This window comes from Eschrichtius robustus, chromosome 13 (genome assembly GCF_028021215.1).
Source record: "Eschrichtius robustus isolate mEscRob2 chromosome 13, mEscRob2.pri, whole genome shotgun sequence".
Taxonomy (NCBI): Eukaryota; Metazoa; Chordata; class Mammalia; order Artiodactyla; family Eschrichtiidae; genus Eschrichtius; species Eschrichtius robustus.
In genome coordinates this window covers 3,368,102-3,393,721 of record NC_090836.1, presented here as the reverse complement: position 1 = coordinate 3,393,721, position 25,620 = coordinate 3,368,102, and the positions used below count along the sequence as shown (strand labels likewise).

At 56.0% G+C, this 25,620-nt stretch overlaps 2 protein-coding genes across 4 annotated transcripts; one reads left to right on the top strand and one right to left on the bottom strand.

The window, feature by feature from the left end:
* Window positions 1-4,149: 4,149 nt before the first annotated feature.
* Window positions 4,150-12,180, top strand: NRIP2 (nuclear receptor interacting protein 2). 3 transcript variants are annotated; one of them, XR_011075973.1, is made up of 6 exons: window positions 4,150-4,432; window positions 7,736-7,888; window positions 9,094-9,176; window positions 9,995-10,389; window positions 10,714-10,883; window positions 10,993-12,180. XR_011075973.1 is itself a non-coding variant. In XM_068560692.1 (6 exons), exons 1-6 carry the CDS (start codon window positions 4,244-4,246, stop codon window positions 10,804-10,806), a joined length of 696 nt encoding a protein of 231 aa, XP_068416793.1. In that variant the 5' UTR covers window positions 4,150-4,243; the 3' UTR covers window positions 10,807-12,180. The 3 variants fall into 3 exon arrangements, 2 of the variants coding, with proteins under 2 accessions (XP_068416793.1, XP_068416792.1); XM_068560692.1 differs by having other exon boundaries at window positions 7,733-7,888; window positions 9,995-10,116; window positions 10,337-10,389; window positions 10,714-12,180; XM_068560691.1 differs by having other exon boundaries at window positions 10,714-12,180.
* Window positions 12,181-12,650: 470 nt separating this feature from the next.
* On the bottom strand, window positions 12,651-23,073 carry ITFG2 (integrin alpha FG-GAP repeat containing 2). Its single transcript, XM_068560718.1, has 12 exons — window positions 22,883-23,073; window positions 18,923-19,018; window positions 18,326-18,367; window positions 18,060-18,231; window positions 17,155-17,294; window positions 16,565-16,713; window positions 16,104-16,201; window positions 15,871-15,924; window positions 15,676-15,767; window positions 14,520-14,637; window positions 13,587-13,760; window positions 12,651-13,433 (listed from the first exon to the last, which is right to left on the bottom strand). Exons 1-12 carry the CDS (start codon window positions 22,976-22,978, stop codon window positions 13,330-13,332), a joined length of 1,335 nt encoding a protein of 444 aa, XP_068416819.1. The 5' UTR covers window positions 22,979-23,073; the 3' UTR covers window positions 12,651-13,329.
* Window positions 23,074-25,620: the final 2,547 nt, after the last annotated feature.

Sequence of the window (25,620 nt, the reverse complement as noted above, 5' to 3'; positions counted from 1 at the left end):
CGGGTCTGTCAGATGCAGGGTTTGGTGACTTGTTAACCCCAGTGAGCTAACGCTGTCCGGGAGAGCAAGGAAAAGGGTTCCGTCCTGGGTGGGTGAGGAGCTCTGTTCTCTCCACGTCTTGCTGGTGTGAATGACTGGTCGTGGGGTGGGGGGGAGCCAGGTCGGACAGAGGGGATGGAGATCTACCCCGTCTGGGGTGCAGTGTGGGAACGTCAGCCCAGGCCCAGGCTAGCCCATCTTGCCCCCGTCCGCGGCATCTCCTCCAGGTACCAGCATGGCCCTCCCCCTCACCTTGTTCTCATCCTGCACGATGTCATCTGTCCCCCACCCCCACTGCTCTCCCCTGCTCTGTCCCCCAGCACTCAGCACTACCCAACATCATAAATGGTCTAGAGTCTGCCTTCCTCTTTTGGATGTGAACTCCATGGGGGCAGGGGCTCCCTCCGACTCCCCACTGTACCCCCAGGGCCTCGCTCAGTGCCTGACACACACAGTAGGGGTTCCAAAAATATTTTTTGACTGAGTAAAAGGAAAACTTGTTATAATTCAGAGGAGAACCAAAGCAGTGAGGGAGCCGTATCTCACAGTTCCATTTTTTTCTCACAAAATTTCTGACTTTGGATCCATTCGCTTCAACATCGATGTGAACCGCAAGATGAAATAAATGAGAAAAGTTACAGATATTTCCCAAGCGTCTCGGAAAGGAAAACCTCCAGTCCTCCTCCTCCTAAGAATCCAGATGGTTTAATCTTCCTGAATGCTGTCCTGGGGAGTTTTCTCCCTGCGTCTCATGATTAGAGCTCAGTGCAGTTATTCCTCGTGAACGAATCGGTTTGTTGGACTGTACATCGGTTAGGTTAGAAAATGATGAGGGGAAGGAAGAGAGGTGAGTTATTGGCAAAGACACAGACAATCCAGCTGAGGACATAAATGGGCCACAAAACACTCCCCGGCATTCTGAGAAAGAAGAGCTCAGAGCTCTGTATTGCCAGAACATTCCCCTCGCAAGAACTCCCCGCAACGTGGGGGAAAGCACAGATTTACAAAGGAAGAAGCCAAGGAACACAAAAAGCAAGAGTCTCCTTACCCCTGAGTGTGTGGGATGATGAGACAGAAAGTGAGACAATATGAGTTTGAGTCACAGACACAGGGACCAGCTGGGCCTCTTCTGCAGCTGCATTCCAGAGGATGGCATTTCCTGAGCACGACTGGTTCCCAGGCCTTGTCAAACCCACTGGAAAAGAGGTGATGCTGTCCCCAAGCTCACCCTATTCTACACCACAGGAGCACCTGCTCTCCCCTGGGGTGGGGTCCACGTGCTGGGACACCCATCCAGGTGGTCAGCCCGGCCCGAGGCAACGTGGCTAAGTGCCCAAGAGTCGCCTCATTCTTGTTCCCAGACAGCGGCACTCCTCCAGAGAGTGCATTAATAAAGGACTCTTGAAGATCTTGAAGACTTTTCAAACCTAAGGAATGGCTGCCTGAGAATAAGGTTGGAGGAGATGCCTTTCGGCATGGGGCCTGCCCGGCATCCTGGTACGCAGGGCACTGGCTGATCGGTCCACGCACGTGGTTAATCCTACTGAAACAACCAGGGAACCCAGTACATGGTGGTGGGTCCTCTTCGACCTCTATCCCAGGCAAATAATCGGGTAATAGGTGTCAAGGCACAGGGGTGGAAGGGAGCTGGAATATTCCACTGAAACTGACTCTAAAGGAAGCCAGGATCAGGGGGTGCTGAGCTCGGTAAGTGAAATCACACTAGTGTTTGGTTTTCAGTCCATGTTTACCGTCTACATCGTGCTCTCGCTTCGGCATAACGGAGACTGAGCAGGACTCGGGAGACACAACCAGAGGCTTTGATTCCTAGCTCTGCCACCTGATACCTGAATCTGGGGCGAGTTTTCTAAGTCTTGGTGTATTCGCTTCCTGGGGCTGCCGTAATAAAGCACCACAACCTCGGCGGCTTAAACAAGACAAATGTGTTGTCTCACAGTTCCAGAAGCTGGAAGCCCAAGATCAAGGTGTGGGCAGGAATGGTTCCTTCTGAGGGCCGTGAGGCAGGATCTGTTCCAGGCCTCTCTCCCGGCTGCTGGTGGTTTGCTGGTGACCTCTGACCTTCCTTGTCTTGAGATGCACGGCCCTATCCTCAGCATTCATGCTCACATGCCACTCTTCCTGCGTGCATCTCTCTCTGGGTCCAGATTTCCCCTTTTAATAGGGACACAGTCATACTGGAGTAGGGCTACCCTGATGACTTCATCTTAACTTGATTATCTCTGTAAAGACCCTATCTCCAAATAAGGTCACATTCTGAGGTCCTGGTGGTGGGGACGTTAACATATGAATTTGGGGGGAACACAACTGAACCCCTAACACTTAGCTAGTTTCCTCTTCTGTAAATGGGGATCATAATACAATTGCAGTGGTTGTAAAATGCCTCAAGAAGGCATGTGGTCCGCAGGAGGCCAGTGGATGTCTGCCTTGTCTGAATGCGCAGGCGCCTCCGAGCCTCCTGGATCAGACCGCGCCCCGGGGAGCAGGGCCCAGGTCAGGACTCACCCTGTGAGTGTCCAACACATGTCAGCAGAACCGTGGCCAGTGCCTGCTGATGACGGTGAAGACGAAAGGCTGGAGAGAAAAATCTGATGGCAGACGTGCCAGGGCTATAAAAACCTGATACCAAGTGTTGGCGAGGACATGGAGCTGAGGAGCCCTGGACGCTGCTGGTGGAGTGCACGTTGGTACAAACGCTTTGGAGGGCAAGTTGTGTTGAAAGGAAGAAGGTGCATATCTGATGCCCCAGCAATCCCACTCCTGGGTATACACTCTAGAGGAATGCTTACACGTGTGCCCCAGGAGGTGGGTGCAGAAATGTTCACAGCAGCATTGTCTGTAACAACAAAGCATGAAAAATAACCTAAATTTCCTAAGTGTGTTGTATTCACTGGAGAACTACTATACTGCGTTAAAGTGAATTAACTGGAGCTACGCGTAGCTCACGGGTGAATCTCACTAATAAAATCTTGAGCAAAAAAGAGCAAATTGCAGAAGAATCTCTACAATGGGGCATGCAAAACGAAACGACACACTGCATAGAATACACACATATGTATGTGCATAAAGAGAGGTATGAGGGAATTCCCTGGTGGTCCAGTGGTTAGGACTCTGAACTCTGACTGCTGAGGGTGCGGGGTCCGTCCCTGGCTGGGGAACTGAAATCCCACAAGCCAAGCGGTGAGGCCAAAAAGAAAAAAAAAAAAAGATGTGAGAAATACCAGATTCAGGAGGGGATGTTAGCTGGGGAGGAGAGGCCCACAAGGAGCTTCAATTATATTTGTAGCAGTTTTGTTTTGTTTTTTTCTTTTCTAATGAAAAGAGAAAAAAAAAACTTTATAACTTTCTGCATGCTTGAATTATAACTTTTTAAAAAAGAGGCAGGACTCAATGAGCCTTACATAAAGGGGAGGAGGAAGCTGGGGCCCTAATTGCGGGGAGATTCAGAGCTGTTCTTGCCAGCCCTGGAACCCAGAACCCAGCGTAAAGGAGCAAAGGAGGCTGAAAGGTTGAGGCCCAGGAAGGGGGGAGGCTCCTGTTGAGAGGCAGGAGAGGAGCGGGGACACGGTGACGCTGCCCGTCTCTGTTCTGAACCTAGTGTTGGCCTGCATCCCAGTCCCGGGGCTGCGGAGAGCCCCAGGTGGAGGGCACGGCGGGGCAGCCCAGGAGGCACACGCACAGGCATGCGCGCCCTGCATCCCACGCACGCCCCGAGCACGCGGGCTGCCACCTCCGCACACTGACACACACTCCCTCTCTAACCACCTGGCACGGACACCTTGACAGTTTACAGCACAGATACACCCCCTCAGCCACACACACACACACACACACACACACACGCACACACACACACACGCACACACACGCACTCCCGCCGCCGCCCACTCCGGCCACGACCCGGGAGCTGGCGAGGCTGCAGAGCCTACCAGCTGCAGCCCTGCCAGCGCCCCCTCTCCTCCAGGGCTGGGTTTTTCCAGCCGGAGCCCCGCTCCCTCTACTGCAAGCTCTGGAAATTGGTGTCTGACGTCGCCGCTCCCGCACGTTGTTTATTTACTTCCTCTTTTCTTCCCTCCGCGGAGGCTCTCCGGTCGGGAGAGCTGCAGGCAGAAAGCTGCCGGGTCGAGGAAGCAGAGAGGACGGAGGGCAAGACGGCTCAGGAGCCCCCGGCCCGCCCGCGGGGGCCATGAGCGTCCGGCCGGACGCCCCGAGGGAGGAGGGAGATGCCGGGGACAGGGGACAGGAGGCAGAGCCGCGGGGCCGAGCCAGCAGCCGGCAGCGCCAGCGCAGACAGGCCACCCGGTTCCTGCACAAGGACTCCGCCGACCTGCTCCCCCTGGACGGCCTCAAGAGGCTGGGCACCTCCAAAGACTGGGTGAGGCTGCCCTGCCCCCTCCCCGCCCCCGGGGGGGCCGGGGCCCCTTCTCTCCTCCGCCGGGAGGGTGCAGACCCCAGCCTCCAGCTGCCCCTCCCTGCCCACGGGGAGGGGAGAGGCAGCCCTGACTTGTGGGTTCACCTTGACCGTTCCCGGCTCTTCACTGGGGTGTTCCCACGGCTTGGTGGCTCTGGGGGACCCTATCTATTGCTCAGCTTCCCCAAAGAGCCCCAGGCTTGTCTTGGGGGGAAGAGAGGAGCACTGGTTAGAGCAGAGGTTTGTGGGGACCCTGGAGCAGTCGTTTACCGCTGGGCCCGGAGGACTGACGGGTTCAAGGTCGCGATTCCCTCCTCTCCCTAAACCACGGGTCCCCTCACACTGGGACTGGACCTTCGGTGCGCCCCGCCCCATCCTCGCCAGAACACCAGGGTTTCCCATGCCTTTTGCCTGGGCGCCGGGCTCCTGAGGGCCCCCTTGCTCCCTGCAGGTGCAGTGGCCCTTCCAGCCTCCTTTCCTTCCATCCCCCTGCAGCAGCGTGGCCTCCCGAGGGAACGGGGTCAGGGAGTGACTCCGAGGGGTGGGTGAGTCAGGGGACAGCTGCATATACTCACTCCCCTCTGACAGAGGGAGGGGCTGAGAGAGTGGCCTTCCTCGGAGCCAGGATGCTTGGGTTCAGATCCTGGCTCTGGCACTTAGCAACTCAGGCAAGTCACTTTATGTCTCTGAGCCTCAGTTTCTTCATGTGTTACATGAGGATAAAATCAACAGGATGTACCTCACAGGGATGTTAAGAGTTACATGAGATAATACCTGTAAAGGACTTAGAACAGTGCCTGGATAATTGGGAGCTCTGCCTAAGGGCTGTTGTCCCTCCAGCTACTCTTACTATTCCATTTAGCCTGAGAGAGAAAGTAAGATCCACGAGGTCCGGAGAAGATGCGATAGCTCCGGCCTCCGGCTCACAGAGGACAAGAGGGCTTCTGTAGGAAGGTTGGGGGTACCCTGTCCTCTCTCATCTCCTGGGCAGGGAGTCTGAGAGGAGGGACTCCTGCAACCTGAGGTGTATGAGGCCATTTCCAGGCCACTCTGGCAGCCCCTTCTCCCCGGAAACCTGGAGCCAGATGCAGCCCCTCACTGCATTTCCTGAAAGAACCCTACCTTTCCACATTCCTCCCAGACAAATGTTCACCCTCCAGGAGCCCGGCCCAGCAGCCCCGCAGAGGGGAAAGGTGACCAGACTGAGATTTCAATTCAGAGAACCTCCTTGCAAACAGCCAGCGCAGCTGAGAAACAGATGGAGCAGGGAAGCAGGTTCTTTGGCTCTCAGTGGCTAGGAAATCACAGCCTCTGCCCTCTGCGGCCCATCCCTCATCGGTTCGGCCCAGGCGAAGAGGCTCTATTAACACTGCCGCCCCAGCGTGGCAGGTCCAGCCTTCTACCCTCAGGACCTCCCGGACTGACATGGAGCAGTTACCTTGTATGGCTTTGGGGGTGAAGACACAGCATTCGGGGGCCTGAGCCTGCATCCCTCGTGGGACAGGTGGGAGGAGGGCTGGAAACCACAGAGCTGCCCTTCCCAGCCGCTCCCAGAGCTCGCTGCTGCCCTTTTCCCAGAGCTCGGTCTCCTGCTGGCAGCCTGTTGGCGGGAGCAGCCTCAAGGGCCTCATTAAGCCAAGGGTAGAAAAACAATCCCAGGCTCCCAAGGAGAGAGGGCAGGTGGGGAAGCATGTGTGGAGCCTGGAGGGACACAGTCATTCTTCGGTGAGCATTTATGGAGTGCCTACTGTATGCTGAGCTGAGCCCTGTGTTGCAAAGAGGACCGAGATACAGACCTGACCTCAAGGGCAGATAACAGCTTTGAGACGTGTGACAAAGGGGCCACGGGACAGGACGCTGCCCCCGCCTGGTGTGTGGAGGGAAGAGTGCAAAGAGGTCAGACAGGGCTTCTTGGAGGAGGTGAACGAAGCCTGCATGAATTACAGCATGCACTTGGAACCCCAGACTTAAAATAAAAGCCTCTCTCCAGATAAAGAGGAGTTCCTGAGCCAGTGGCCCAGTCTGGTCTAGAGAAGGGTGAGAAGAGGAGTTTCAGAAGGAGGGGTGTGCAGGAGCAGAGGCATGGAGGTGAAGGGCAGCCTGGTCCAGGCAGCGCCAGAGGGGGCGCTGGGGCAGGTGAGCACAGCGGGGGGTGGGGGGGCGGAGATGAGGCAGTGGCCGGGTCACCTGGGCTGTCACCCCCAGGTAAGCACGGTGGGGAGGGGAGGGCTCTGATGGATTTTAGGCAGGGGAGTGACAGGCTTAGTTTTGACATGTTGCTCTGTGCTTCCCAAACTTTACTGTGCACACAGGTCATCTGGGCATCTTGTTAAAACAAGGTTCCAGTTCAATAGGTCACGATTCTGCACTTCTAGCGAGCTTGCTAGTGATGGTAAAGCTGCTGATCTGAGGACGGCACTTGGGGGAGCAAGGGTTTCAGAGACTCCCTGGCTTTGAGCAGGTGGATTTGAGAGGCACGTTCTTATGGACTTAGGGAGGCGTCCCAGGGACTCAGGAGAGCCGTGCTGAGGTGTGAACGAAGCAGGAACAGAAAGAGAGGTGGACCGTAAATACAGGAGGCGAAGCTGGCAGAATCTAGAAGTGACTGGACGGGGCGGGGTGGCTTCAGGTGAAGGACGGTGAGGATGACGCCCAGCTTCCTAGGTCGTTTGTTTGCTTGTTTGTTTGTTTGGCCACGCCTCGCAGCTTGCAGCATCTTAGATCACTGACCGGGGATGGAAGCCGGGCCCGGGCAGTGAGAGCACCAAGTCCTAACCACTGAGCCACCAGGGAACTCCCCCAGCTTCCTAGTTTAGATTTGGGCTTTTTTTTCTTTTTTGTTTGTTCTTGTTACTTTGACTTCTTTTCATCACACCGTCAACTCTGGGATCTGCATCCCACAGAAGGATGAGGTCAGAGGAAGAAAAAAAGAAAAAATGTCCCCAAGAATATGTGTTGTAGACTTGAGACAGAATTTCCCCCCAGCATCATACGAGTGCCTGAAATGTCCTGTCTATCTAACCGAGGAGAGACCCTCCCCCCGTCCCCATCTCTCCATTACTGAGCGGTACATTGGGGTCCTGGAAAATGGCATGATTTGATACTGGGACTAGGTCTGCTATAATGATGTGACTGCTGGGATCCTTGGGGAAGCTCTCACCCCTTCTTACTCCCAGGAGACCCCGGAGGGGGGCGGGGCTGGGGAGAACGGCCTGGGATTTGTAAAGTGAGGGAACTGAGCATCTGCACGTTTTGTGATGGAAGCAGCAACCGCACAACGTGATCCAGAGGCGGCTGGTGGAGGGGAACCCGAGCCGGCCTCTGCGGGAGCGTCCGTTGGTGCAGGCCGCGATCCACAGCCAGGAGAGCAGGAGGAGGACCAGCAAGACCGAAAGGCCGGCTCTTCTGGTCAACTGCAAGGTGAGACCCCCTCCTGGGCCTGCTCCCCTCACCCACTCTCCCTTCTGCCCCGGTGGTGAGGGAGGGATGCGGGAGCCCCCTCCCCAGGCTGGGCCACAAGCTGGGATCCTCCACGTCCTTTGCTCCCCGCCCCTCCCCGCCCCGTCTTTCCGAGGTGCACACGACTCCCCTTCCCTGAGCAAAGTATCATCTTGAAACGTAAGTGTGCTCCACACACAAAGGGTGCGCACGTGTGGATAACGCAGCCCTCCCGCGAAAGCTCACGTGCTCCAGATCACAGCCTTGTCATCCCCGGAGCCAGCGCCGAGCCGTCCCCTCCCTTCTGCCCGTCTTTGCTCGGTGCTTCCTCTGCCTGTCATCCTAGGTCCACGTTCTCGGATCCTTCCAGCCTCAGCTGTCACTGCCTCCGGGAAAGCTCCCCTGACTTTCCCTATGGAAGAGCCTTTCCTCCCGCTCGACATCTAAGGCTCTAGACTCACAACCCGCAGCCTTAACACTCTCGCTGCACTGGTGACCCTCCACTCCCCTGCATCCTGGGGAGCAGCCTCCGCTGCTGCCCCTTCCACGTGCCCACGCACAGCAGACCTCAGCAAACAGTGTGGAAGGAGAAAACAATGTGTTTTGCGGTATCCAAGTGCAAACCCAAACGTCTGTTTTTCTCTAAAAGGAAGCGACCTTGTCTTTCTTCGCCTGCGGTGGCGAATCTGTTCCCCACATCTAATTTCCTAACCAGGTACTGCGGTCCCCCCATCCCTCCTCACTCCCACCCCAGATTCCTCTGACGGGAGGCCCTCGGCAGTACTCTCAACAAGCACAGGCACAGACCTACACTTCGGGTCGAATCCTCCCCAAAGTACGCTCTCACCGCCTGCGGCTTTACTTCCTTTCTTGATTCCATATCTGACCCAGTTCTGCCTCAACTGTACGAGTCCCATAAAGAACACCCTTAACTCACTTTTTGTGGGCAGGAGGCCGCACTGAGCGGCTTGTGGGATTTCAGTTCCCCGACCAGGGATTGAACCCGCGCCCTTGTCAGTGACAGCGTGGAGTCCTAACCACTGGACCGCCAGGGAATTCCCAGCCCTTCACTCATTTCTGAAAGGGGCCCATCAGGGGCTGGGAAAGGTGACAGAGCCAGTCCCAACCCTTTCTCCCCCCTACCCCGTGGGGACTCACGGAGTCCCCTCCCCTCCCCCCTTTCTCAGTGCCAGGACCAGGTTCTTCAGGTGGCCGTGGACACGGGCACCCACTACAATCAGATCTCTGCTGGATGCCTCAGCCGCCTGGGGTAAGACGGGGGCCCAAAAGAATGAGTAGGGAGGGGGCTTCTTTTTAGGGTGATGAAAATATTCTGAAATTAGTGATGGTTGCAGAACTCTGTTGTCTCCTTTATTTTTATTCTTTTTATAAATTTATTTTATTTATTTATTTTTGGCTGCATTGGGTCTTCGTTGCTGCGTGCGGGCTTTCTCTAGTTGCGGCAAGTGGGGGCTACTCTTCGTCGTGGTGCGCGGGCTTCTCATTGCGGTGGCTTCTCATGTTACGGAGCACTGGCTCTGGGTGTACGGGCTTCAGCAGTTGTGGCTCGGGGGCTCTAGAGCGCAGGCTCAGTAGCTGTGGCGCACGGGCTCAGCTGCTCCGCGGCATGTGGGATCTTCCCGGCGCAGGGCTCGAACCCGTGTCCCCTGCATTGGCAGGCGGATTCTTAACCACTGCGCCACCAGGGAAGTCCCTCTGTTGTCTACTTACAAAGGGTGACTTTTGGGAGTTCCCCCTGCTGGTCTAGTGGTTAGGATTCAGAGTGTTCACTGCCGTGTCCTGGGTTCAATCCCTGGTCCAGGAACTGAGATCCCATAAGCCGCGTGGCACGGCCAAAAAAAAGAAAAAAGAAGAAAAGGGGTGACTTTCATGGTATATGAACTATATCTCAATAAAGCTGTTACTTTTTTAAAAAGAGTTGATGGGGGCTCTGGCAGAGAAGACAGGACTTAAGACCCCACGTGGGTCCAGGGTTGGCTGAGAACCCAAAGTGTGGCGGGGAGGGACACTAGCGGACTGCCGGGGTGGGGGGCTGTGGTGGCCTTAAGCCTTGCTTCCTGACCACAGGTTAGGGAAGAGGGTCCTAAAAGCCCCAGCTGGGGACCTGGCACCTGGGCCTCCAGCCCAGGTGGAGCCGCTGGAGCTACAGCTGGGCCAGGCAACCGTGGCGTGCTCGGCCCGGGTGGTAGGTAAGTCCCCTCTCCGTCAGCATCCCCGCGTCTCTGCTCTTGCAGCTCTCCCTCCTGGGCGGGGCGAAGGCAGAGCCTCTCAGCTCCTGCCAGCACAGACAAGGTACCCCCAAAGATACTCTGATTATCCCCAAGGTTCTCTGGCCTGGGGTGGTGGGGGGAGCAGAGAAGGGGCGAGTGCTGACAGGAGGACAGCAGCATTCTCAAATGGTTCCCGCAGATGTGGAGAGTCCTGAACTGTGCCTTGGCCTGCAGACTCTGCTGTCTCTCAAGGTAAGGGGGATGCTCGTGCTGACACCCACACCCAAGGCCTGACCCCGCGGGCTGGGAAAAAGAGGTAGGGGGCACGGGTGTGGAAGCATGGGCCAGGCTGCGAGGAGAAGGACTTGGAGATGTGGGGTTTCACCCTCGATCCTTAGAGGTTCCTTATTTGTGAAAAACATGGAGAACCGGGTCCCTCCGTGATAGCGGTCCAGGTGAATGGAAACAGGGAGGAGAAAAGAGCAGGGTGCTGGGGGAAGGCGGAGGGGAACAAAGCAGCGTGGCTGGGAGAGGGGTTACCTGCCCAGGTGAGCTCATCGTCCCCCAACCCCACAGTGCTGCATTGACCTGGAGCACCGCGTGCTGCGGCTGAAAGCCCCCTTCCCCGAGCTGCCCTTCCTGCCTCTGCACCAAGAGCCGGGCCAGTGACCGCTGCCCCCGATGGTCCCCAGGGGGAAGCTCCTTGCCTGAGGGGAAGAGCCATGATGGGGCATGACTAGAGTCAGGTAGCTGGGACAGCTGGGTCTGTCCCTCTTGTCACCACCCTGACCCCACTGTCCCATTTCCCAGTCGGCCACACTCCTCTGCTTCTCAGCACCTGCCCCATCCCCCCAGGAGGAGTGTTCCCCGGAGGGCCCGCGATCTCAGGGTTCTGGTTTCCCCGTCCTCTCTCATCCCCCCCGTCCCAAGAAGAGCGGAGCTCAATCAGGACTGCAGAGAAGGACATCAGCAGAGTGGGGTCCTGGTTGGGCCCCTGGCACAGCAGGGGGTGGCCCGAGTCCAAGGCTGCAGCCTGCTGCTGGCCCCTGCCTGCCCCATCCACCCCGAACACCGTCGAGGCCTGGACTCCGCGTGGCTCGCCTCACAACTAGCCCGCCCCCCTCCCCGGCCTGGGTCCCTGGCCCTGCTGTGTCCACTTCTCTGATCTGCGCACAGCTGAGCGGGAGAGAAACGGTCACCACAACAGTAGAGGAATGCCTGGCCCACGAGGGCCGGGGGTTCCTTCATCACTGCCTCTTCTGGGGCTGCTATTTACTCCAGATACGTACCCTCCACCTGCTTCTTCACCCACTGGGCATGTGTGGAGAGCCCTGTGGGGAACTGCCCCCCCAAGGTAGGCAGGATGGTGGCGTTGCCAGGACCCAGACTTAACCTGACCAATATTCCTTATTTCTAGAGCTATCCACTTCATTAGACCTTCTTCCCACCCCTCATCTCTGGCCTCCTGAGCTTGAGCTGGTCTTTTCTGGCATCAGTGGCTACCCACCCCCCGAGCCCCCCCCCCCCCGGCCCTGAGTCCAGCAAAGACACAAGGAGGCTTTGCTACCTTCCCTGTGAAGAGCCCAAACCGCAAAGGGCCAGGCCCCCGGGTGCCTTTCTGGCTTGAGTCTCTCATATGTTGGATTAGGGGAAGAGGAAGACAGCGGTATAACTAACCCGACCAGGGGACTAGGACACTCGGGTCGGAATCAAAACCCTGAGCCTGGAGTAGATTAGATCAGAGCAGAACCAGGATCTGCCGGGATCCCCGGCCATACCTTTCTCAGCTGAGTCCTCTGCACCCAGAGGAGAAGAGAGGGGCTCACTGGCACAGGTGTGAGAGTGCGCTGGCCCCTCTGGCCGTGCTCCTTGACCCCTGCCCTCCCGGGCCTCGCCCTGTGCCCCTCCCTTCTGCCTCCTTTGCTTCTGCAATTGCAGACCCAGGCCCAAGGAGGCCCTCAGCTCAGTGGCTTCTCCATTTGAATAAACACCTGTTTGTCTTAGCTAGCGTCCTTCTCTGCTTCTCAGACGCTGAATGATCACTCTGCCCTTGTTCCCTTACAGAAGGAAATGTGAATGGGGACGTTCCCTCAGGCTGACCCCTCTGGCTGGGGTCACTATAACTGACAGCAGTGGCTTTCCAACTCCTCTAAACACAACTCAGCAGGAAGTGTATTCTACATTGCACTCAGTACACACACGTGCACGGACACATACAAGTATAACAAAACAATCCTTCCCTACACGTGAGCAGTGTACTCCCATATTTTTTATCCTACTTAGTCTATTCTATCTCATTTATTAAAAAAAATTGCCGACCACAACCCACCAGAGGATTGCAACCTACAGTTCGAAAACCACTGATTCAGAGCACAGGAATCAAGAGCAGAAGGGATATAAATGGCCCAGGGTATCATTCTGATTGTGGCCTGGATTGTAAACCTGCATCAGATTTTAAAATCATGAGGGTGAACAACCAATACACTTACAACCATTCTGTACCCAGATGACCATTCTGTTTTTCACTCTCAGTAGTGTGTTCAATTTATTACATGAGATATCCCTCGCTTTACTATAAAGTAGACTTTGCGTTAGGTGATCTTGCCCAGCTGTAGGCTGACGTAAGTGTTCTGAGCACGTTTAACACAGGGTAGGCTAAGCTGTGACGTTCGGTAGGTGACGTATGGGAAATGCATTTTCAGTTTACAACATTTTCAACTTACGATGGATTTACGAGGACGAAACCCATCATAAGTCAAAGATCTGTGGTTCGCCACTCGTGTAACAATCACTGATGTCAGTGACCGGGAGCCGTGCCACGGAAGATGGAACTTGGGGGAAGGGCCCTCACTGCCATCGCGCCACTGGCCCCAAAGTCTGGTTGGGGAGTAGCGAGAGGTTTGTAGTCCCTCCTCACAAACAAGTCTGTTTCCCACACAACGAGAGTGGGGAGCTCTGGGGAGGGGGCAGTGCCTACTGGTGTGATGGGTGAGGCACACAAGGAAAGGGGCAGAGGAGCAACTCGTCTCTTCCTTCACCAGAAAGACCACGAGGTCTACAGTTCACAGTCACCCTAGGGTTGCCGCCATCCTTCCTCTGTAATGTGCACTCCCTGTCTCGCAAATACCACGGACAGCTTGAGGGGTGGGGAGGTTCAGAAGGATCCCCGTTCAGCCAAGACGGCCGGTCCAGCTAGGAGGGATCCTGGAGGCCCGTGGAGGCACACTGTGGTGGCCGATCCGGATGGTAGAGGGTTTGGTGAAGCAGGGCCCGGGCGGCGGGGAGGTCGTCAGGGTCTGCGGGCAAGAGGGGCTGGTGGGTCTGCTGGGACCTGGCCTCCCACAGCAGCCCCGCCCCCTGGACTCACCCGCCCCCAGCTCCCGCAGCAGCCCCGCCCCCAGGACTCACCCGCCCCCAGCTCCCGCAGCAGCCCCGCCCCCAGGACTCACCCGCCCCCAGCTCCCGCAGCAGGCCCCGGAACTCCGGCTCAGCCTCTAGCACTTTAAGCAGGTTGGTGGACTCCATCCGCTCCAGCTGCACCTCCCAGTACACGTAGATCTTCTGATTGAAGGTGACGTACACGAGGCAGGGGCTGTTGCAGCCCCCTTTGCAGGCGTACAGGCCTGGGGGAGAAAAAGGTCGGGGAGGCTCATGCCCGGCGCGGGCGGCATTCGTGTCAGCAGCTTCTACCCGGCCGTGGACGCCAAGCAGAAAACTAAAGGCCCTCTATTTCTTCCTTGTTGGGAACTCAGTAAAGCAGGTAAAACGTAAAATATCTGGCCCATTCCAGATACGGAAAACCACAGTAACAAAGCCCAGGCACGACAGTGTCCTAGGAGGTGACATGTGCTGGTTTCCCATCTCAGTGACAGCCCCAGGGTAACGCGGGGCGGCTTCTCTTGGGTGGTGATCCCTCTTCCCAGGTCACTGGAATGTGGCACCAGCGCGTCATTCAAGTGTTACCATTTTAGTGACCAGAGACACCCCCAAAGGAGTCAACGCTGCTTCCCAAGGTCCCCGATTTGGAACTAAGAGAATGGAACTTGGAGAACAGTCTTCACAGAGTCCTGACACGTTCAGATGGGGAAGAACTTTCCCACATCTCCACACAGCAGGCAGACAAGACTCATCCGACTCTTTTTTTTTCTGAACAACCCGCCCCCCATATCTGATCCTTTAAAATGTCCAAAGATAGACACCTCACTGTCTTTTATCTCCTCTTAGTTAAAACTGTAAAGATGGCAATCTGGTACCCACTCACACCCTCTAATGGAAGAGCTGAAGAACTCGTTTGTTTACGAAGACTTGTGTCAGGGGCCGCGGTGAGAGTGCAAGCGAGGGGGACAGGTGTGCTTAGCAAGGAGCGCGGGGCAGGGTCCCACCTGCACAGAAAGCGCGGACGTTCTCGTCCACCTGGAAGCGCACGACGGTGCGGTTGTGATCAATGATGTACGTCTGTCCATCCCAGGCACAGGCGACCACCTCCTCGTGCCCGTTGCCCTGAAAAAGGCCAGAGACCAGGATGCAGGGGTGGCCAGGAGCCGTTTTATTTTTTTTTTCATTTTTTCAATTTATCTATTTTTGGCTGCGTTGGGTCTTCGTTGCTGCGCGCGGCCTTTCTCTAGTTGGCGGCGAGCGGGGGCTACTCTTCGTTGCGGTGCACGGGCTTCTCACTGCAGTGGCCTCTCTTGGGGCGGAGCACGGGCTCGAGGCGCGCAGGCTTCAGTAGTCGTGGCTCGCGGGCTCTAGAGCGCAGGCTCAGTAGCTGTGGCGCGCGGGCTTAGCTGCTACGCGGCACGTGGGATCTTCCCGGACCAGGGCTCGAACCTGTGTCCCCGGCTTTGGCAGGCGGATTTCTAACCACTGCGCCACCAGGGAAGTCCCCAGGAGCTGTTTTAGAAAGGCTTCCTGACCGGGTGGATGAAACTATGGGAGCCGTGGACTCGGCTCCGGGTGACAAACAGCTGGGCAGGCAACGCCCCAGCACGTCTCACCGACCGTCTCCCGGCACCTGGCACCAGAGGGGGCTGCTGAACGAGCCACCCCCACAGAGTGCGCGCGACAACCCTAAGAAGTAGGCAACGTCACTCCCATTTTATACCGAGGAAGTGCCAGCTTACAGAAACAAGCTCACTCACCCAGGGCCACCCGGCCGGGAGGGGGCAGGAGCGGGACTCAGAGCCGGGCCTGACCTGACCTCAGAGCCTCGCGCCTCTCCTCCCAGACCCTCAAGCAGGCACAACGGCAGCATCAGCGCAGCCCCACCTGCCGACCCAGGGGCCACAGCTCTGGTGAGCAGACACTCGTGTGCGGACGTCTGCAAATGGGCGAGCAACTCACTCCTGGACCCTGAGAACAAGTTGCTTCTCTTTGGAGCCATCGGCTCTGCTGAAATGGGAGCTTCGCCAGTGGCACGGAGAAGAGCGCTGAGCCCGTGGAGTGGGGGGAGCTCGGGGGGCCAGGCCTGTCTAGGGAGCCTTGAGGTAACGGCGGAGGCGGCTGAGAAGGGAGAATGGCCCCCTAGGGGCCCCCACTCACCGTGACGTCCAGTTTCTCCAGGGCGAAGAGCTGGTGGTCCACCTGCACCGACCACAGCAGCTTGTCCGCCTCCTCCGTGAGCTTCAGTGTCCCTGCGGGGAGAGGCGGCCGGGCTGGGGGCAGAACCCTGCGCAGACCCCGGGCACACGACATGGGCCCACCCTGCACGGCCCATGGCTGACCCGAGGGACTCACCATCCAGGGTGCAGAGGGCAAAGAGGCCCGAGGCGCCGCTCTTGGGGCTGCGGCCTGTGGGGGGAGGGGTCGGCGCGGTAGAAGGACCCGAAGAAGGCGGCGAGAAAGGCAAGGCGAGATCAGAGCACACGCTGAGGGCGGCCGAGGGCGGGGCGTGAAGGATGCACTAGAAACAAGGGTGGTCCTGTACCTCCCCTCCCCCCTTCCCCCCTGCATCCCCCGCCCCGCCCCACCTCGCCTGATGTTGCCAATGAGGTGAGTGGAGACGTTCTTGTTGTGGATGCGGCCGGACGTCTGGTGCAGCACGACGTCTCGGGCAGCGGGGGTCTCCCTGTGGTGGGGGAGGGCAGCTCAGCGGGAGCCCAAGAGAGCTGGGCTCTCCGGACCCGGTGGGCCCCATCTCTGTGCGAGCCTCCAGCACGTGAATCAGCTGGGAGACCTATCGCCCACGCCACCCGGCCCAGGGGGCAGGTCGAGAGAGAGGGACGGAGCTACCAGGCTGGAATCTCAGAACCTCTTCCAGTTGCTGCGTCAGGGTCGGGATGCCCTGGGTCCCGCAATAATCTTCCCTAATGGGGCAGAGGCGCTTGTGCCGGGACCCAGCCGATGCTAGTCCAGCCACAGACCCCTCCATGGCTGTGGGCGCCCACCTCGCGGCCAGGCACCCCGCCGTCCACAGGCCCGCCCCCCTTACCTCGTGCCCTCCTCGGGCCCCTCAGAGGGGGGAGGCGGCCCAGGGCCTGTGTTCCAGGTACACAGCAGAATCGCGTAAGCACAGCCTGGCTGAGATACCATTAGCTCAGGAACACCCAGGGGCCCTGGAGTCACCGAGAGACTGTCCACCTGCACCAGAGGACGGGGGCTTAAGGGGGCTGCGGGCGAGAGAAAGGCAAAAGCCTGCAGGGGACGGGGGGTGGGCAGGGGCCCTGGGACATGTCCTCAGCCTTCAAGGGCAGCAGCAGGGGGAAGTGCAGCGTCCACGGGGCTCCTGCCGGTGCCACCCTCTCCACAGGGAGCACCTGCGCTCCAGCGGCGCGGATCCCGACGCGACACACCATCACATCCCTAATTCTTAGCGCAGTGTTCCTTCCTGTCTGCCTGTTACTGGCCATCTCCCCTAAGACCCTGATTCGAAGTGATCTCCTCTGGGTCTCTGTCAACAAGGTGGTTTCCCCTTCTTCTTCCCGCCCTGAGCCCCGGCCCCCGCCTGTTCTCCCACCAGCCCCCTCCAGGAGGGAGGCCCGTCCTGCTCCTGGGCTGTGGCCCCCACGCTCAGCCTCTCACCTGACCCTCCAGCATCCACTTCTTGAGCAACACCAGCTGCCCTGTCAGATGCTCGGTGCCATCGCCCAGGTCCTCCCAGCGGAAAGCCCGGACCACGCGGTCTGTGTAACCCACCACCAGCTCGCAACAGCCATCGCCATCTGTGGATCCAGAAAATGAGACGAGTTTGGAGCCAAACCTGTCTTCACCAGCTGCAGTCCTACAAGCACGCCCTCCTCCCCGCCCCTCTAGCACCACCGCCACTGGCACTTTTCATCAGGTTCGACCTCAGGCCCACCTGCCGAGCTGCCCCGTCACCCCTTGAGCCAGGTACCCGCTCCCCTGCCTGCCCTTGCGTCCAGAACCACACAGCTGTCTCGCAGGGCCTGTCACTTCTTCCCTCGGGTACACGGCTCGAGTGCCCTGATGCACCCATATCCCTACCAGCACCTTCGAGACAGCCTCTGGCCCAAGTACCAGCCCCATATCCAAGCGGCTCACTCTCTGGCAACCTTGAGCTGTTGATCAGCTGTCCCCTTCTCGGCAGGGGCTCCCCTGACAACTCCATTTAGAACGGCCAACTCTACCTCAGCACCCTCCTCCAGCCCCTTTCCGTGGGTGATCTCCTCCATGGCGCTTACTACTTCCGAATATACCGTTTAACTTCCTTACCACACGGCTAGCGTTTGTTTTCTGTCCCTTCCTAGTGAAGGTCCAAGAGGGCAGTGATTTTTGTCTGTTTTATTCACTGTTGCAATCCCAGTGCCCGGAACGATGCCTGCTTTATAACGGGAGCTCAGTAGCTTGGCGTTAAATGCATGACAACTGCCCAAACAAACGCGACGAGCGCCCCGGCTCCCTCGAGATCTGCTCCGTTGCCCCTTGACTCCTATTCCCTGGCTGCCTGCAAAGACAGCCATGCCCACCGATGTCGCTGATCAGCATGACCTTGGTGTTGGCAGGGATGTGCTGCTTGAAGACTGGGCGCTGCTCCTCCCCCCCGAGGGTCTCGTGGTGCCCAGAAGCATCCGGGGCCTTGGTGGGCGTAAGGTCACACAAGTGAAACCAGCCCTCGGCACTCACGGCCACCACCAGGTTCTGGGAGAGACAGAGGTAGAGGAGGGGGCTGGTCGTCAGAGCACAGGAGTCGGGGATGGGCCGAGGGAAACCCGCAGTCCCCTGGGCTTCCTACCTTTCCTTTATTACACACATCTCCAACCCCGACGCACGTAAGCTGCAAAAGAAGAAAGAGGGGCTCAGGGGGACACGCTAAGGGTCCCCAGTGCTCCCTAAGCTCTGTGAAGCACGGGGCGGGCTTCTCATCACCGTCATTCGCTGAAAACTCCTGCGCACGCCCCACATCAAGAGGCTGTGCTAATCCCGTTACTGTGCTCTGGGTCCAGTTTACCAGACAGCAGTATAAGGACCTGAGGTAGTGAAGACAACTTGGGCTTAAACAAAACAAAAACTACATCAGTAGAGCCGGACTATCATACTTCTCGACGTATTCAAATGACTGCCCCCATTTTCTACTACACTTCAGACAACCTCAGCAGACCCACGAAGAACTAAGGGAGTCATTCCATCACATAAAATGAAAAACCAGCCCGGCTGTGTGTGCGCATGACATCTGGGAAGCCTGGGGGCTTCCCTCCGATTCAAATGAACCCTTCACCAGTAGCTGGCGACCCCGGACACGCTGGGGAGCTCATGCGTGGGACCCAGCCTCGACAGTCCCTGGGCAGGAGGAGTCCCTTCCCCCTGGAGGCCCAGGGAGCTGAATACTGACCATTCCCTGGCAGGAGCAGGTGAGCCACGGCCGGCTGTCATCGTTCTTATACACAGACAGCTTCCCACTGGTGTCTCCCACCACCAGTTCATTTAACTTCAAATGGAGAGAGAAGAGAGGGTTAGGCTGGGGTCCTGCTGAGCCACTCAAGCCCTTCTCGACTGGGCCCACTCTGCGGAAGTCACAAGACCTCAACCTGCATCTTCATCAACTTTATTAACAAGGTTTCGAGACCAACACAGTCACAGTCTCCCAGGTTCTTTACCTCCGGTTAGGCGTATGTGTGTGTTGAGGGCAGGGCAGGTTAGAGAAGGGCCAATACAGAACCTGTGCTCCATCTCAGGGAAGTCTGACATCTGAACAGCTCAATGCCCCACACGCCTGCTTCCGGCGCTTCTAATTTGTCCTTACGCGTGGGGCACATTAGGAAAATGACCCCAAGTATGCACCCTTTGGAGACTCTAACTCCAGAGCTCATATTTAATCAGGGGCCAAATAAAGACAACGTCAGCTCTGGGGTCGTCCCTCCCCTGGCAAGACCTTGCGACGTTGGTGCGTCTGAGTGGACGCAGCGGGTGGGGGTGCCGGAGGGGGAGCATCCCAGCTCTGGGCCTCCGGTGCCCCCTAGTGGTGGCTAAGCTCCCAGGAGGGTCTTGGAGCCTCTTCGCCGTTTGCATGGGGGCTCCCCATTTCCCAGTGGTTCCCCAAAGGCTGGCCGCCCTCTTTCAAGGGGATAACGATGATAGCCAGCTGGCTCCAAACGCCATTTCCAGAAATACTTTCATGATTCCTTCTTGGGGGGACATCTAACACCCTTTCCTGTCCTCAGAGTGAATATTAGATTCTCAAGAGAGTTAATTTTCAAGGCAACAAAGACATAACAGATCAACAGTAAGAAAAAATGAGAAACGAATTGGGATTTATTAATAATGATTTGAAGCTTAGATTTATTATATTTTAATAGTTAAGGCAGTTTCTGGTGGGGACATTAGAAAACAGAAGCATAAAACAAGTTTATCTATTTACATCAAACCCTCTGCACCCTGGAGGACTTCCGCAGACACACAGGAGAAAGGCTGAATAGCGCAGGGCCTCCGAGAGCAGCTGGCTGAATTTGAATCCAGCCCTCCATGCCTGAATCTTTTCATCTATAAAACGAGGATCATAAGACTATCCCCCTCATAAGGTTGCCGTGGGAACCGAGCTAACGGAGGGAAGCATCTAGAAAGGTGACTGACAAACAGCACGAATGACGGGGTTTTCAGCTTCCAGTTAAACGCCTCCAAGGCCTGGGGATCTTAGCATCTTTCACACAATCCACTCTTTTTCTGTACATTCATTCAACAAATGCCACAGTCCATAGTAGGCCCTCGATAAATGTTTACTTAATAGACAAATTAAATATATTTTTTTCAGGAAACAAAGAAAAATCAGAATGAAAGAGAATGCCCAGTCAACCCTTGAGTTTTCAGGGAAAGCTGAACAACCCGTTAGGGGCCCAAAGACAAATGCCACAGATCCACAGTTGTACCACTGCTGAGAAGGACCTCAGTTTAACAAGGGCACAGACGAAGGAATAAAATCGTAAAACAGTGTGGTGAGTGCGGTGAGTGAGTAGATACAACTCAGTAGGCGACCTGGACGAGCACACTTCCAGGGTCGCCCATCTGCTCCCCAGCACTTCTGCTCCTCTGTGGTCCATCCTGGCTCTGGCCTCCGGAGGTTACTCAGTGACACTAAAGAACCCCAGCTGCAGAGTACACCTTCAGTCAGAAATGCTACCAGAGAAAGGAAGTGCGCTCTTTCTGTGACCTGCGCCCCCCTTCTAGACACCGTCTCCCCACTGGTTCTGTTGGGTCCTCGAGGGTGTGTATTCTATCCCTGGCTTCTCCCTCTGACTTAGCAGGAAATAAACTACTCGCAAATTACTTTAGGTTACTGGTTTAATAGGACGAAATAAGTATTTTTCCTGCCCCAAATCTCCAAAGGTTGGCCTGGAGAACCAGTAACAAAATTTCTACCCATACTCATGCAGGCTGAGTGTACCACACCTGATTAGTAGCCAACTACCTCACCTACTTGCCCTTCTTTCAATTATATTTATTAATAACAGGCAAAACCCTTCAAGTTGCTTTGAGATACATAATGACATTTGCCTTTCATAACAATCCTCATTTATTCAACAAACATTTACTGAGTGCCTACTATGTCCCAGGCACTATTCTAAGTATTGGGAATACAGCAGTGAAAAAAAGTTTAAAAATTCCTATCCTTACAGAGCTTACAATGCTTACAACTAAGGTTTAAAAAAAAAAGAGGTAGGGAATTCCCTGGCGGTCCAGTGGTTAGGACTCCACGCTCTCACTGCCGAGGGCCCAGGTTCAATCCCTGGTCAGGGAGCTAAGATCCCACAAGCTGCACGGCACGCCCACGGCCCCCCCCCCCAAAAAAAGGTAGTGTAATATACCTAATATTGCAGAACTGAGTGTGCAGTGCACTTAGAAAAGTATAATTGCCAAAAAAGCTGACACTGTCAAGCTAGGAAAAAAAAGGCACGTGTGCCCTTTTAAACAATCAGGTAAAATAGAAAATAATGCACATCTAACGTCACTTTGTTAATGTACTATTTTAAAATGCCTCCCTTGATTGTCTCATAAAATTATACTGCTGAGCATATGAAGAAACGAGAAAGCCCAGAAAACATAACACAAATTTATGGGAATAACTTTTTCCTCCCTAGACAGGGTAGAGCCAAGAAGCCTCATAAAATACTTTTTCCATCACAGCGTAAAGGAGGCTGGGGGCGGGGCGGGGTTGGGGGTGAGTGGTGGGGACGAGTGGTGGGGACGTTTTAGCCCGAATTTTTTTTCCCTGGGAAAAGAGAGCACAGACCAGTTAGGGAGGTGAGGATGAGATGTGAGGGAGGCAGAGAAGCGACGGGGGCAGAGGGTAGGAGAGGAGAGCAACCATGTGCTTTGCATACACACCCTCGAGGACCCCACGGAAGCCTTGCGACACCAGTGGGGAGAAAGTCTCTAGAGGGCGGACGCAGAGAAAGAGCGCACTTCCTTTCTGTCAGCTTTTCACGTGAAACTGAGATTATGAAAAAAAGTGTCCCACACCATCAACGGTCACCGTCCCCTTCAATGCTTCACCCCAGAACCCTTTACATCTTGTAATCAATGGGCCTCTCACTACATTTCCCTATTCTTCTATCACCCTTCCCCCGCTCCACGATGAGCTACCTGCGGGCTGGGGCTTTTGAATTCCCAGAATGCAGCAGAGCCCTCGGCCCATAATCAAACGCTACCGACGACGCTAACGTGTCCTGAGCGTTAACCGAGTGCCAGACACGGTTCTGCCTGCTCTACCTGTATTAAGTCACTTAACCGACGGGAAAAGGAAGGACCGCTGGGGGAGGAAAGGGACATGGACACTGAGCCAGTAACTCAACCGAGGTGGGCCCGCCAGGCGGAGACACCCCGGCCAAGCGCCGAGAGCAGTCCGGTGGGCCGGGCCGAGCCGGGCGGTGCGGAAGGTGCTCCCGCAGGAGCCGCACGCGCGCTCTTAGCCTATTTCCGACGCTCTGAAAGGGAAGGCGGCCCCGGAGGAGCTGGGAACTCGGCCACCACAGTTCACTGGTTCCTCTTGGGAACAAGTGACTGACCAGGCAGTGGACCCGGTACGCGAGTCCCTAGAAGGACAGTGGAGCAGGGCTCCGGACCAATCCAGCCAGGATGCCGGGTACCCGAGCCGCCCACACAGCCCTTCCCGATCCGGCTCTCAGCGCCGTGCGTACGCGCGCAGTCCGCACCGCCCGCCGTGCAACGCACGCCGTCCACGCCCACACCGTACGCACTCGCAGCACGCACACGCCGCCGCGGGCGGCCTCCTCCGCCCCGCCCCGCCCCGCCCCGCCGTCGCAGACGGGCTGCGTCTCTCCAGGGCGCACGCACTGACCGTGTCGTTATCGACGTCTCCGAGGCAGATGGCGTGTGGGAAGAGACTCCCGCTGAACTCCAGGGCCACGCGCTGTACGTAGCTAACCGACCTCATCGCAGTTCCCAGGGCTCAGGGACCGTGGAGCCCCGCTGAGTGCTCCCCGAGCCCCTCCCGACGGCTGCCCGAGCGGAAACCCACCCACAGCGGAAGTTACGTCACCCCTGAGCCTCCAATCGCTGCCTTCCTCGCTTAACCTCAGAGAGGAGGCGGGCCTTCCGGGCGCGCCGGGCGTGGGGGCGGGGCTGAGTGACGGGGCCTCGGGCCACTCCTCTTCTCCGCAGGCTCTGCGCGCCCAAGTCCGCCGACGCTGGCCTGGCCGAGCCGTTTCCTTGGCAACAGCGCTTTCGCGGGCTTGACCTAATAACCTTGACCTGAGTGTACCTGGTCCTTTGTTGCCCTGGCAGTGAAGTTTTCCTGCCGTCAGACCATCCCTGAGAATCATAATAATCGTAATAACCGATGACTGTGTGGTTTCCAACAGTGTTTTAAAAAAAACTACGTAACTCCCCATTACGAGTCTTGAAATGAGGGTAGTGAATCGGACCAGCTTTTTAAAAAACGAAATAGAATAGAAAATGCCAAGTAATCTCGAGTAGTAAGGTAAGTATTATTTTTGTGAAACCTTTGTTCCAATTGTATATATTTATACGTGTATATACTGGCTTATCAAAAAAATATTTTTTTTGTCCCACGGTGGGTGTGCTCTGTGGGTAAAAGTTTGAAAATCACTTGTAAAGCACATTGCACAATTATTGTTTCATGTAATTAGTGCAACCACCCTGTGACCTTGTCTCCTTATTCAGTTTTTTGGATGAATAAACGGGTCCAGCAAGATAAAGCAACAAGGCAGAAAGTGACGGAGGTGCGACTCAAACCAGAATTGTTTGAGCCAGAACCCCACGTCCTTTCTGTCACTGACTGCCAGAGTTCCTAGCAAAGTCCTCAGGCTAGAAATCGGGGTCGCTGGGATTCTGGGTCTGCTCTGGCCCCCCAGCACAAACCTCTTGCTTCCCTCCCTCGGGAGCCCCCCTCCGTAGCATAAATGGGACATCACCATCAAGGCTGGCCTCAGGGGGAAACCTTCCATGTTGAATCCAGTGCAGCCTTTCTTTGGGCCTCATCAATCAGGACATCAAAAGTATTATTTGTGAGATTCTGCAGGTGCTCAGTATATTTTTAGGTTTAGGTTTGCAGGCCCAGACTGATCTACACGTTGGTCCTTCAGGAGTCAACATTGTAAAAATAAGGAGGTCTACCTCACCTGGGGATGTTGGATCAGGGCTGGCCTACTTTCTACATCTGAACATAGTGGGAGAAGGCCCTGGAGGGCAGGACCTTTTTGTCTGGGGCCGGGGAGGGGACCCTGATTTCTAGCCTGAGGACTTTGCTAGGAGCTCTGGCAGTCAGTGACAGAAAGGACGTGGGGTTTTGGCTCAAACAATTCTGGTTTGAGTCCCACCTCCATCACTTTCTGCCTTGTTGCTTTATCTTGCTGAACCCGTTTATTCATCCAAAAAAACTGGAATAAGGAGACAAGGTCACAGGGTGGTTGCACTAATTTCATGAAATAATACACGTGCAACATGCTTTACAAGTGATAGCCGGGGAGGGGATGGCCATGAGAGCCACAACTCCCCTACCCCTAGAGATCCTGTGGCTCTCATGGCCAGATAAGATGAGAACAGGAAGCAGTAGGTCAGAATGGCAAAGAGGAGGTAGTCTGGACAGACGCTGGGGATTGTAGGTACCCTTAGGTTTCTGTTTCTTGTGGTGTATTGTGGGGCTGGCCAGGTCCGTTCCAAGGCTCTGGGTCACGTGAGTGTACCTGGTGCTTTAAATCCATCTGCTTACGGAGGAGTTGCATGCTGCCTTGTCCCGCACTACCACATCTCTGTTCTCTCATCCTGGCTCAAACCCTAAGCTTCATACTAGGGTTAAGGGGTGGAAAAACAACCAATTTTAAAATGTTTCCCTCTAATAAGTGTAAACTTATTTAGTTTTGAATTGTTTCTTTTCACTGTACATATGACTCCATTGTTTTCTCTTTTCCCAGCCCTGTGAGTGAAATAGTAAAATAAATTAATAATCCAGGACAAAATAGATGAGGATCACCTTGCTCCTGTCACCCAGGGCCCTGGCCTGCCCCAGCTCTCTGAAATGGGACCCTGACCCGGCGCCCACGGTGCCTTGGTTTATCCTCCTCATCACTTGGGCTTCTTGTTCTTGACCTTCCTGTGCCAGGGTGTCTGTTTTTCTTTGCTCTGTGTTTGTCATTTCGTGAAGGTCATGTCATTATGATTGCAACTTGGATACAGTGCCTTTTGGCTTTTGTCAAGAGGGCCAAACAAAGTTAGAAAGGAAGGAAAGATAGGTCTCCGAGAAACATGGCGAGAATCAAGGCCCCCTGCTCCATGCCTCTCCCCACTGCGCCAGTTACTTTAACCGCCTGAGTGTTACGGTCCCAGTGAGTGGAACACAGGCCCAGGCATGGCGGAGCCATGCAGACAGAGCCCTGGCTCCGCAAGGAGACCCCTGTTGTTGGCCCTTCTTAGTGAGGTGGTTGGCGGGTCTCCACCGGCACTATCTAGAGCTCGTCTCATTTAGGCCAGGTGCTCTCTCAGCGTGGATTTTGGCTTCCTCCCCAGCACTGCCTAACCAGGCGGTCTTCCTGGTTAGATGACTTGGATACGGTGTTT

Excerpts from the sequence above, each read along its gene's own strand:
- ITFG2 (XM_068560718.1), bottom strand. The coding sequence starts at position 22,978 with ATGAGGTCGGTTAGCTACGTACAGCGCGTGGCCCTGGAGTTCAGCGGG. Across the intron at positions 15,768-15,870 it reads TGCCCTCTGCACCCTGGATG|GGACACTGAAGCTCACGGAG; the intron begins GTGAGTCCCTCG and ends CTCTCCCCGCAG. Across the intron at positions 13,434-13,586 it reads GCTGCGGGAGCTGGGGGCGG|ACCCTGACGACCTCCCCGCC; the intron begins GTGAGTCCTGGG and ends TCTTGCCCGCAG.
- NRIP2 (XM_068560691.1), top strand. The coding sequence starts at position 4,244 with ATGAGCGTCCGGCCGGACGCCCCGAGGGAGGAGGGAGATGCCGGGGAC. Across the intron at positions 4,433-7,735 it reads TGGGCACCTCCAAAGACTGG|CAACCGCACAACGTGATCCA; the intron begins GTGAGGCTGCCC and ends TGATGGAAGCAG. Across the intron at positions 9,177-9,994 it reads GGATGCCTCAGCCGCCTGGG|GTTAGGGAAGAGGGTCCTAA; the intron begins GTAAGACGGGGG and ends TCCTGACCACAG.